Below are 13,371 nucleotides of genomic sequence, written 5' to 3'. Positions count from 1 at the left end.
TACACACAAGACAGACAGCACACTGATAAAAAGACAAGACAGAGGCGGGGCCATCTATATTATCTGTCAGCCATCGATCGTCCAGGCTCTTATAGGTATAAGCACAGCTTTTTCCTTTCCTCTCCTTCGTTTAGCTGAAAGTTATTATTATCTGCACTGCTCCAATCGTGTGAAAGGGCCGCTGATGCAGGCTGAAGGTGCGTCTGTCGGACCACTTAGTGTAAGTGACAGTTTGTGAGAGCCTCAGCACTTAGAGAGATATGTACGCAGCCTGATGAAAACCTAAACAGATGAGATGGTGAACCTAAAATCTCAACACTGGCAGCAGATTTGGTCGTTTGAAAGGCATGTAAGGAAGCACATCATTATCTGAGTCTAATTTAATAAAGATTGCAACAATGTATGGCTTTAGAAGCGTTACTGTTGACCTCCAGAACTTGTCTGTGTTGTGGACTGAAATATTAAGAGTTTCATACAAATAACATACGTTAATGGCTAGCTGGTAGCATTTTGCTGCTTGGTAGAGATCATAACTGAGCTAAAAGGCTGTTTCATCCATGCCAATACCTTAGTTCTGCAACATGCTAATAGGCCAACACATTTGCATGGCTTCTCAGGCTAATTTAGACGAACATCTTTCAGCTGTCTGTTCAGAAGAGTTTCTGAAGATGATTGTTGTGAATTTACTGTTGCATGTCACAGTTTTGCTAATGTCGGGCTGTCCTTGGCCAACGTGTAATGTGGGAGAAGCATCTAATGTAAAGCTTTGTAAACACATGACAGGAAGCAGGCGGAGACAGCAGCACCACAGGATGCTGGGAGATGAAGAGGCTGTCATTGCTGATGGAGAGGAGGGAGCGGAGTTTCTTCATGACTGAATGCAGATGCTGCATTGTCATTTTTCCATTTCTCTACAGCTGTACCTTTCTTTCTACTCAATTCTGCAGCTTCTGGCACGAAAGAGGAAACGAGCATTTGAACTGCATAAACTGATGCATTAACGCTTGCTGTAGTCTGATACCACGACCGTGCAAGCCCCCACCCAAGTAAGCACATCGAATCAAACACGCCTCTCTCTAAAATGAAGACGTGATATGTAGAGCATGAAGAGAAGAAAAACGTTCTGCTCATTCAGTCGCTCCTTTCTGAAAACGAACAAGAGAATATGGATTTGCCACATTCATTGTTATTCTCTGTCTCTGGCCTGTTCATAATGATCAGTGTGTTTTACAGTGAACAGCTGAGTGTGATGAGAAGGCTTTGACAGGCCTGACAAAGGGCTCAGTGAGAGAGGCTGTCTTGGCTGGCTCCCAGCAGCCTCCACGCCTCTCACGGCCAGTTCTCCCTATTCATCTGTGCCGGCCCTAACGAGCCCCGGGGCCCAGGCCACCGCTGAGATTTTAACGAGTTCTAACGAGGGAGATGCTCCTTTAAGCCTCCCTTGATTGGGCTGGCACCTTATACTGAAACTGAACTGAAGATTTTGACGTGGTTGTTTTTGCATTGAAAAAGTTTCAAGGTCATCGGAATCATTCATTAATTTCCCTTCAGCTGCAAAACACACCAAACCTACCCTCCACTCGCTCCTGCTTCTGTGACTTTACACATCATCTCCTCCACAAACTAGCCTCCTTCTTCACCTTATCTTACGCCATACGCGTCTGGTGGTTTACACCCGTCCACCCCTCTTACATGGGTTGTAAACAAATTCCCAGGACAATTTTTTACAGCTACACACCCTGCACAACTCTTCTCTATTAATACACACTTGACACTTTGATAGCATACTTGTTTTAATGCACTTATTTGTTTGTTTACCATATTTTATTGTAAATTGTCATCTCTATTTTAAATGATGTCTGTGTCTGAGAGATTTGCACTGTGTTTATTGTTAAGCACCAATCACCGAGCCAGATTCCTCGTATGTGTAACGTGCTATGCAGTAAACCCGTCCTGATACTGATTAAAGTGCTTCACTTTTCGTAGATAGAGAAACACAAATTGTATGAGAACAGTCTGGGCTTAGCTTCAACATTTGGCATGATGTCGCAGGATGTTGCAATACATAATGTCTTTTTAAATAGCTGACGTTCACTCAAAATCATGCTTGACTTAACAAGTCTGATAAGTAAGGTTTCAGCATTAAACGATTGCAGAAACACAGCAATCCTCCAACTGCACATTCACTGCATGATACAGACAAAGATAGATACAAACACATCTTACCGAGTTGTTAAAGCTAGCGTTAATTCAGAACAAATGTGCTCAGTTAAGCTGTTTTAGTAGCTTCCTGTTGTCTCTGGAGAAAGAGACATTTATCGTGGACGACATTTAAAAATGTCACATTCAGGTTTTCTGCTTTGGTTTTCTGCTATCATGCATGCTGGCTCACTGTCAGGCTGCTGTGGCTTACTGGGACACTTGAGCAAAGCTGAGTCATGGTTTGTGCTAATAGTAGCCCCTGAGTTCTTTCTTCTACGACAGGTCAAAATGTCTGCTGTGAAGAAGGCCCGTTGGACCGACGGAACCAAGGCTGCATGGACATACAGGAGCCATGACGACGAGTGAGCAGCCTCTGTCTCTTTGACACGCATCCCGGGGCCTCTGGTTTACGACAGCTCGGCGGTGGGAAGTCCCCATGGACCACACAGACACAAACACACCACTAATTATATGCTTCCACAGAGCATCTTCAGTTCTGCAGCATGGCCAGGAGTCATAGGACATAATTGTCACAGGCTTTGTAAAGGGCCGGACAACAACGGGCAGTCTCTGTGAGGACACTGACCAGTTCACTTCCAGTTCTCCGTTGATGTTGTTGTTTTCCAGCTTTCTACTTTATGTAATGAGGAGGCAGACAGGCCACAGACATTGTTTCCACTGATGGAATTTGCTTCTTCCAGTTGTACATACATGCAAACATACACATTCACCACTCTTCATCAATCGCTAAAGGAAAGCGTTCGATGCATTTTACAGTGAGCATTGAGTCTCGTGTTGTTTTGATGCTTTTTTTAAATGTAAATTTGTTTTCAACAGGCTAATTGAGGTGAGGTGACAATTGGGGCAACGGTGCAGCAGTTAAAGCCTTTATGTGTGAGTGACAACTCACCTGGAGTTTGTCAAACTGTGGACTTTGGGGACATCAAGTCTCTGTTGAGACTAAATGTGTTCTTTGTGGCCTGAATGCCCGGTGCTACTGGACAGGAAATCTATAGAAATGGCTGCCACTCGTCACTCATACCGTCGCTATGAGGAATGGCGGCAGATTCATGTTTTGGACGCGTTTTTTTGGAGCAGCAAGAAAAACAAGTTATGAAATCATATAATGAGATATCATGATATGATACACATATACGGCAAGCTCCGTTTATGAAAAGCGAAGCTATTGCGTAGGTTTCTTAAACTTGCATTCTCTCTAACAGCCATCAGGGGACAGAAGTCCGATTGTATAGAAATATGAGAAAATGCCCCTGCTTCTCACTTGGTTTGTTACCTCAGTAATAGTTTCAAGTCTTCTTTAATACAGCATGATGTTCATTTAGTGAATTATAGTCATATAGACCATAGAGTAGAATAGACCATAGAGCAGAGTATGCTTTAGGGCGGGGCTACCTGGTGATGTTCACTTCTGTTCACTGGTTGCAAAAATCCAAGATGGCCACGGCCAAAACCCCAAACTCGAGGCTTCGAAACGGCAGTTCACAAACCAAAGGTTGACGTCGCGACATCTATAAGCCCACTTCTTATATACAGTGTATGATAACAACACAACACATACTAAAAATGTCTCCGAAAATGTGAATTGATAAGAATTCTGCTTGTGAGACTCCTCCAGTGTCGTCAAACTATTGTCTTAATCTGATTACTCACACACATGTAAACATTGAGCGGAAATGAAAGGAAACAAATAGAAAAAACTGCAACTAAGATTTCCTGGCGTCGAAGCAGAGACCCTCAAGGCATATTGGTAGTGGTCTTAAAAACAGACCCACCAGGACAGACCTGAACCAACGTTTTAACAGCATCTTTTTGGAATTGAACTTGTCATAAATAGTAATTGTACGCCAAAATGTATAAAGAGTCACGCCACGGGGCGGTCATCTGCACGAAAGCACTGCTGCGAGGCTGTAGAGACACTAAACCCACGTGCACATGTGAGGTTGCGTGTATTCATTGGTGTTCTATGGTAGACTACACACACTGCAGTGTGAAGCATGGTCAAGGTAGGAGGATACAAGCTAAGCAGATGTGGCAAACACAAGCCGGAGTTCCTTCCTGGTTCCCACCATAACTGAGCTGAGGATTTAACTCTGCACGACTGGAGATAAAAAAAAAGTCTTCAAGGCAAAACAAGGCCTCCATTTATGACTGATATGTGTTCATTGGATCATTGAAATCCTCATATCCCATAGCTGTATAGCAGCCATTGCTATGAATCAACCAGTGAACATTATGGCAGGGGAATTGTAAACGCGCGACCATGTAGTGACAGACGTGACATGCCGGCGTGTAAATAAATTAAGTACTCGTCCTTCAAGCTCCCGTCTCTCTGCTCTTCTACTTCTACAGGGTGCGCGCATGACTCCTCCAATCTCGTTCGCCCCCTGGTGGTCGGCTGACTGTTAATTGAGGAAGCGCTTGATTTGATATGTAGCAGATCATTTTAAACATCAATATCGCTGACGATCATGCTCATTTAATCGTGGCAGCCAAAATCGTGATCGCGATTAATATTCGATTAATTGTGCAGCCCTCGCAAATAGTGTAGGCTAGCTCACGATACATGTTCCCTTTAGCCTTTAAAGGGCTCATATCACGCTCATTTACAGGTTCATACTTGTATTTTGGGTTTCTACCAGAAAATATTGACATGCTTTAATGATTTTTCTCATGTCGTCTTTCTGAGTATTCACCCTCTGTCTGAAACGCTCCGTTTTTGCGCCTGTCTCTTTAAACCAAGTGTGCTCGGATCGACTTGGTGACGCACCTTTGCAAAGGAAGTTCTCAGTCTGTTGGAGGGGATACTCAGATCAATGTGGTACATTCTAATGGGCCAAACCGGAACGGCTTGTTCAATCACATGTTTTACTGATGTCGCCGGCCCACTAAAAAAACTGACTGATTGTCTAATTTCACAGTTTGTATGTTGGCAGGCACTCCAGATACCAGCACTAAAAAGGTGACTTTTACATGATTTATTCCATTTAAATGCAGTGTCTGCAGTATTTTAACTACATATAATAATGTGGATACCTACATAACTGCAATACCTCAGATTTACATATGTGCACGTGTGTGTACTGTTTTTTTACAGCAGCCACCGGTCCATATAACCGGCTGACTCTGCGTCTCATCATATTACCCCTCTGTGACCTGTGTGTGTGTGTGTGTGTGTGTGTGTGTGTGTGTGTGTGTGTGTGTGTGTGTGTGTGTGTGTGTGTGTGTGTGTGTAATTCACTAGAGTTGCAAGACATAGCCTCCAGGGATACACGTTGGCAGACAACAATATAATGTCCTTACACACACACACACACACACACACACACAAAATGTAAGAGCATATGGGAAGATCTTACATTGCAGCTCCCAATGTACACCATTACATATTTACAATGATCAGGTCTATGCAACACCAGAGAGACCAAGGCCAATTTACATGTAGCATGCACACACGCACACACACACACACGCACACACACACACGCACACACACACACACACACACACACACACACACACACACACACACACACACACACACACACACATAAAGCAGACACACACGGAGGGACTGGCTTCATTGGGTGGAGGATCTGCTGATGATATAAAGAGGAAGGGAGGACCCGGGGAGGAGAAGGAGGAAGAGAAAGATGATGGAGAAAGAGGAAGAAAAAGTGCTTTCTAAACAGGATTCCATCTGCTGACACCGGCAGACAGCAGCATTTAGCTCTCGTACTAAACATGAGCCATGACACCTAAAACCACCACGGACTGATGTAGGTCCACTCGTAGAGATGAAACCAGTTAATAAATAATACAATTAATTAAGTCATTTGATTTGATTCACCTCCAGGCCAATGACATCAATTCATCGTCAGTTATTCTGCAGATTATTTTCTGTTAGAAATTATGTTAGATGTTAGAAAATAGTGGAAACACTCATTGTTTAAAACAACCATGAATTATTGAAATTGATTGTTTTGTCCAAACAAATGTTCAGTTAACTACCGTGTAGATATTTGAACAGTCGCATCACAAATCAGTTTTTAGTGTACAGCAGCCAATAGCCTCCATGTGTTCTGCATTGTGGCCTTTAGGTGAACACAGTGCATTTTAACATGGAGCATGTGGACTGTAACAGCTGAGGAAGAAAGCGTGCATATATATATATATATATATATATATAGTGGTCTCATCTACAGTTACTGTCTCGTTCCCTCGTCTCAACTTATGCATCCGCTTAATAACCGAAGCTGTCAAAAACAAACGTTTCTAAGAACCAATGAATAAAAAACTGTTAATCCACTTGCTCTTTCTGACAAATGGCTTCTTCTTTATAAACATGGATCAAAGCCACATTGTTTCCTGTTGAATGCGTATGAGGGCCGATGACTCAATGATTCGCATCCACTCTCTGATGTTCATTCACTGCCTCCTTGGGGATTCGGGGAATTGAGACAGAGCAGTAGTGTTTTTTGGCACAGGTTGTAGTGACCCACATATATCAGAGTGCGCTGGATAACATAAACAAGACGAGCATTAGGAAGCCAATGAATAATAGATGAAAACAGAGGGAGAAAGAGAAGCAGCGAGATGCCTTTAAAGGGGTATTCCTCGAACATCGATTAGCCTTTCTTGAGCGTCAGTGTCTGAGAGAACAAGAGAAGTACGATATACAGATAGATACGATATAATAACATCGTGAAGCTTCAGTAATATTCATGTTTGGTGATGATTCTGGGAAAAGTCAAAGCGTCAGCTGAAACCACAGCTTTCTCTAAACTACAATGTGACACCATGCTGCTCTGTAGCCCAGAGGGCACGTCAGCCATGTCTAACCTATTCACAAGACTACCACTGCTGCCGATGGACCATTATCGCGTGGCCTCGTTTGACAAGAAGAATCTGAGATGCAACTTACTGTCCCAATAGAAACATGTGCTGAAAAGTCTCTGACGTCTCACTTTATAGCTTCATTTGTGTATTCTGTCGACAAACAGCACAGATGCTGTGTCATAGGTGCTGATGTTGCTATGCGACCAACCCCGAATGCTTTTCCGAGGGTTGAACATCATTACAAATCTGTTATCCTCTAAAAATGCTTGGGTTTTGGCGGGAATAATGAATTCCCTTTAGCAGGAACCGTCCAAACTGTCTTGATTTATGATCTGCATGGTCAGTGCGTCTCATTCCGTAGAACAAAGTACAGCTGAACGGCCTGTGCTTCTGGAACTGCTAATGTCCTATCACAGGACGAGAAACGCTAAATATTTCCATCACTGCCACATAGACAATAACACCCATGCTATTGAGTCTGCCATTGGTTTAGACTGCATTTAGACGTGTTTAGTTACTGTTACACCCAGGAAATCGTTCCCAGTGCCTAATTTGAAGTCAAACGATTTATTGTAAAGTCATAAAATAATGCACCGTTTCCTTTGAAATTCCCCAGAACTCAATGAGATGTCGTGAATTTGCTTGTTTTTCTCTGAACAACGGACAAGACCTGAAAATATATTTAGTTGACCATTATATAACACAAATAAAAGCAGCAAATCCTCCAAAACAATGCAGAATCTGGAACAAGGGAAGTATAGGCATATATCCTTGAATAATTGCTTTAACGCTTAAAGGACCCGTGTGTAGGACTTAGTGGCATCTAGCGCTGAGGTTGCAGATTGCGAACAAACTGAACATCCTTTTGTTCATCCGTCCCATTTCCGAGCTATAGAAGAACCTACGGCGGCCTTCAGGTAACATGAAAACGTGGAAGGGGAGCAAAAGATGATATCAGGATGCATTATGGGAATTTGGAGTGTGACCCACACTTGGAACTAAAGCTTTGTTTATACTCTTGGCGCCGTAGTGTGAGCCTCCGCAGACTGTGCGGCGTTCGCCGAGCATGAACGGAGGCGTTTATAGTACATGCGCTGAGGACAAACAAAAAGAACACAACGAGTGTAACCCAGAGATATGCCCATATATGGCCCATAGACTGCAGGTGTAATGAACCAACCTCCGTAATGCCGAGGGATTATCATTATCTTTAAAGTCATACCTCATATTCACGGACTACTTTATTACCTTTATACAAGCCCTGAAAAGAAACAAGTCAAGTATTACATGCATTCTAAAAAAACAAAGGTTGAATATAATATCACTTCTTTGATTTGGCTGCAAAATATTTACTCCAATGTAGATTTTTAAGACCTCCTGTTCCTACAGCATTTAAAAGTGAATTGGCCTCCCTACACATGTAAATGGAGCTTTTATCAGTGAACTATTTGTGACGGTCACGTGATCGCATGCCAAGTTACAAAAATTCAGAAGAGCATAACCAAGCGCCGCGGCCACTTGCAGAGCCCAACGCGCCGACCGCGATCACGTCTGGTGAGTGCGCCAGCGTCACTGCGGCGGGTATAAGCTAAGCTTAACAGTCAGTCATCTTAGCGTCCACCGGTTCAATTTGGACCATTCTTTTTTAAAAATCTTGCTCTCATCAGTTCCCCGACAGTATGGAGGCGAAAACGTAAATCACTGGAATACACCTTTAAATTACCCTTTAAATCAACTTTATTCATTTTTTTATTGAGTCATTTCACGAGGCGATGTATTGACTATTGGAAGTATTCTCTGGTCAGTGTATCATGTGTTAGATTAGTATGTACTTGATATCCAGGATCATACCTGTGTATCACTTATACACCCACACGTACTCACTGCACAACCAATAATCTCTCCTTGACCTCTATGACCAGTATGGTCGTACAGATGACAGACAATGGGCAGAGTATGGAGGAGAATTGAGAATTCATCTTTAATAGGGGGAATGAGAGACAAAGAGAGAGACAGACAGCATGTTTAAGTATGTTTATGTTATTGTATGTTTATTTTTTAATGCTTTGGCAATATTGTTCTTTAAAACGTTCATGCCAATAAAGCCAAATTGAATTGAATTGACAGACAGACGGACAGACAGACAGGCATGCAGAGCTGCATGGGCGTCTGACAGGCAGACACATTGACAGAGACTGTACCGTGAACCATTTAGAGGGACGCTTTTATCCAAAGCCTCTGCATGGGTGGGTACAGAACCACGAAAGCCACGGCACCAGCCGCTGTCAGTGACCATGCCGGAGCCGTCACGCCGCAGACTGACAGACAGACGGACCGATCACACTGGCAGACAGACGGGCAGACAGACAGACAGAGGAGGCAGGGAGGCTGGGTGTCTGACGGCTGCGAGGCTTCTCACGCCTTCATGTTTTCCTGCCGGATCGGCCTGACAGAAAATCAATGACGCTGCACTCTCATGGAGACGCACAGTAAAAGAAAAAAATGAAGCCTGAACATGCGATGGTCATCATGTCTGTGTCTGTGTCTCATACAGGAAAAACAACAACAAGGCGACGGTGATGCTGCTGCTGCTGCTGATGATGATGATGATGATGATGATGAAGCATTACCCGACCAGGTCTACATGCGTATGTAACGGAATGTGTCCAACCCGACATGTGCGTCCATTACCGGCTGGCTCCATAAACCCATCGAGTTGAATAGAGTTCCTGGTTAATCTAGGCACCGGACACTTTCATTAGAATATCCGCACTTACGCTGAGCGATGATGTGTCCGATAACGGGTGCATGTGCTTTTACATGCATTCAATATTCTAAGATGGGGGGGGGGGGGGGGCTTCGCGCCGACAACCGCTGCACGACTGTCAGTATAACGGTGCCACTACTCCATGTTAACGTTAAAATACCATCACAATCATCATCAGTGCATTGCTGCTAAAAAGAGGAGTGTGTCCAGGCATTTCAAACCGAGTCACCCTGCTCCATTCTGATTAGGCTGCTTGAGGAAGCGCGTGAGGAACCACGAGCACGGATCCAGTGAAACGTTAAAAAAAACTCAAGCTTTTATTTACCTTCATGTCGTTGACAATCGCCTGGAATAGACCCCCGAGGGCCCCGCATTCCTTCTCCACGGACTCCATGTTTGCCAAATCCACCATTCACCGGAATTTGCAAAGGCGCGCACCAACTGCGCGCTACCAACACTCAGCAGGAAAAAAATAAAAAATAAATGGCAAAATGTATTTCCACAAAAATCACGACCGGGCTCTTCACCTTCTCATTTAGACCTGGAGACCGACAATAACGGCGGGGTGCGGTAAGAACGGGAGGAAGAGGAGGAGGGTGAAAAAAAAGATGCCGAAAGAAACGGCTTGCGCTGCGGTCTATACCAAAACGAAACGGAAGATGGGTTGTGATAGAAGATGGGTTCTCTCTCTCTCTCTCTCTCTCTCTCTCTCTCTCTCTCTCTGTGTGTGTGTGTATCTCAGTCTGTCTCTCTCTCTCTCTGTGTGTGTGTCTCAGTCTCTCTCTCTCTCTCTCTCTCTCTCTCTCTCTCTGTGTGTGTGTCTCAGTCTCTCTCTCTCTCTCTCTCTCTCTCTCTCTCTCTCTCTCTCTCTCTCTCTCTCTCTCTCTCTCTCTCTCTCTCCCCGGTTCCGGGTCAGTCAGGCGTAGCGGGGGTTCAGATGGCACCGGGACGACCGCTCATCTTGGCGCAGCCAGTGCTACGCGGTGTCGGCGGGGGACGCATGTGAAGGCAGCGGAGAACCGGAGCGATGGATCACCGTGTATGTCAGGATCTGTGTCTGTGCGTTCCGTGCGTGCGGTCGTGCGTGCACGTGCGCGTTGTTGGTTAAACGCAAGGCTGTGATTGGTGCAGAGGTGGTGGGCTCAGCGGCACGGGCAGAGCAGCCAGTAATACGATCCGTGCGACTGCAAAGGAGTCCAAAAAAAAGAGGCTGGACAACTCCGGACGGACCTGTCACATGGCAAAACGCACGCGCACACACACACCCACACACACACCGTGGACCACCATAAAACAAATTCTGCAGAGGGTAAATGTCAAATAGAATTAGCTACAAGAAGAGTGCAGTGTGTATAGGAATGTTCTTATGACCCTGATGAATCACTTTTCTTTTTTTTTAATGTATCACTCCCATGACCTTTCCGTGACCTATAAGGACTCATATTTGAGGTACTATTATATGACCCTTCTTTCAAAACGAGGAGGTATTGATTGTCCAGACATTTCTAAGATAAATCTATCTGGCTTATTGATATGGAAAATATAGTTCCATAAGATTCATCCGCCAGCAAGGATGCAACACAGCAAACGGAGGAGGGTTATGTTTGTGGTAGTATGTCAGTGTTTCTGTTGTGAATTTTTAACTTGGCCTGTGACCTCAGTGTTCATCGGTTCACCAGCCCCTCACCATGAAACACAATGTCATGAAATGTAACCGCCAAATGTAACTATGGGTGTTAGTATAACTTCTGAGTCAGTTTGTATGAAAAAGCAGAGGTTCTCTCCTTGACCATGTCAAAATGATCTTCTTTCAGGGCTTTTATTAATGACGTGCAGCGCCAGTGCTGCAAACTGTATGCACAAGCCAATATACTGACACGTAAATTTCATGTGTACAGATGAAGTTAAAACAGCTCTCTTCAGAGCCTACTGTACTCCACTGTGTACAGCCCACTTGCTGTGCAGTTATAGTAAAGCAAAAAGCTAAGATATTCTTGCTCAAGTCATATGTTTGTGACAAGTAAGGTTCCCACCGTTCATGCTGTGTTGAGGAATTTTATGTACAAATTGATATGTTGATTGATTGAATAGTAGCCTCAACTGAGCTGACACAAAGAGATACAAGCAGAGATGGGCAGTATTTCTATTACTTGTATTTGAAATACGTATTTCAATTATTTTTGAGTATTTTGTAATTTGTATTTGATAGGGCCGATTAAAAATCTTACGTAATTTATAACAAAATACTTTAGAGTGGAGTCATTTAGTATTTAAAATACTCAAAATATTTTCTCCAAGAATCAAAAAACAGTTCACGAGTTCAGTCTTCAGATCTTCAAGTTCAGCGGATTGTCTGTCAAGTTAAATATTATCTGAGTGTGACAGATGTCAACTAGCTTGATGTATAATTTATGTCTGGGTCTGGCTACATAGCCTATTGTATATGCATGGTGATGGTTATAATATCAAGCTAGCGATCGATGCTAACATGCTAATGACGCTAGCATGCTGTCTAGGATAGTGCATAGCCAGTGTTTAGCAAGTTAACTTATCAGATTGGGAGCTTGTATGTCATATGTGATGAATATTTTCTTGTTGATACAAAGCCAAAGTTTATGGGCTGTTAAGTCCCATTAATACAAATATATATATAGGCTACATAATCAATCAAGTTGTTGTCTTTTAATAGCTTTGCTTAGTTCACCAGAGCTTTGTGTACATTATATAAACCTGAATGCTCTGATATACCACATGGTGAGAAAACAGAAAATCCAGAAAAAGTATTTCCTATATTTTAAATACAAAATGTATTGTATTTTGTTACATTTTCAGTATTTTCTATTTTACTTTAATAGATTTATTTGAGGGGTATTTTGTATCAAAATACATTTTGATGTATTTTTGCCCATCTCTGGATACAAGGTAGACAAATGTCTCTATGTCTTTAACCACTGTTGACCTTTGAACTGCAATGATTACCTGTGTCTTAGTGTCCTCGTACTGTATATGGACCCATGCGTCTGAAATAAAGTTGAATATATTATCCTCAGTAGAAGCACACAAGTCTACTCCCTTTGCAACTCCTGTGGTAAGATATCTCATGTGAGACAGCTATTGATACTTTCACAATTTCCTTTATGAAAAGATACAAAACAGTTACTCGACTTAAACCTGCCAACTAAAAAGCCAACTTCTAACTAACAGCGGGACAAGAATACGCAAACATTTGAGAGCCGGTCAAAAATAACTCTATCTTACATCTTTACTTGTGGCATCGGCCTTACGTTAGACCTTTTTGTGTTTACCATGCCTCGAACCTGGGAAGTTTCGATATTTTGTTTACTGAATTAAACAAACTGAATTAAGAGACTCACTATCGCCTCTCCAGGTACAAGTGGTACTACAAGACAGGACAGGCTACCGGATCTCATCACAGTAGATATCTCTGACTTCATGTCAACACTGTAACCTCTTCACATTCTGTTGGTACTGTCAGTTCACTTTTAATGTTTTAAACTTAAATTCTGGCCAGATCTTACTCACTG

General features: G+C 43.1%; 1 protein-coding gene across 1 annotated transcript in view; it reads right to left on the bottom strand.

The window, feature by feature from the left end:
• Positions 1 to 10,238, bottom strand: part of mtss1lb (MTSS I-BAR domain containing 2b) — a gene marked incomplete at its 5' end in the record, with an annotated part of 60,380 nt that extends 50,142 nt beyond the window's left edge. The window contains one exon of the mRNA XM_079164449.1: positions 10,152 to 10,238. Within this exon, the coding sequence (XP_079020575.1) occupies positions 10,152 to 10,238 (87 nt within the window). The remainder of the gene's footprint in view (positions 1 to 10,151) is intronic.
• Between the last annotated feature and the right edge of the window lie 3,133 nt (positions 10,239 to 13,371).

The sequence above is a fragment of the Pholis gunnellus genome, assembly GCF_910591455.1.
Source record: "Pholis gunnellus genome assembly, chromosome: 1".
In the NCBI taxonomy this organism is placed as follows: Eukaryota; Metazoa; Chordata; class Actinopteri; order Perciformes; family Pholidae; genus Pholis; species Pholis gunnellus.
This window is presented reverse-complemented; position numbering and strand designations above follow the sequence as displayed.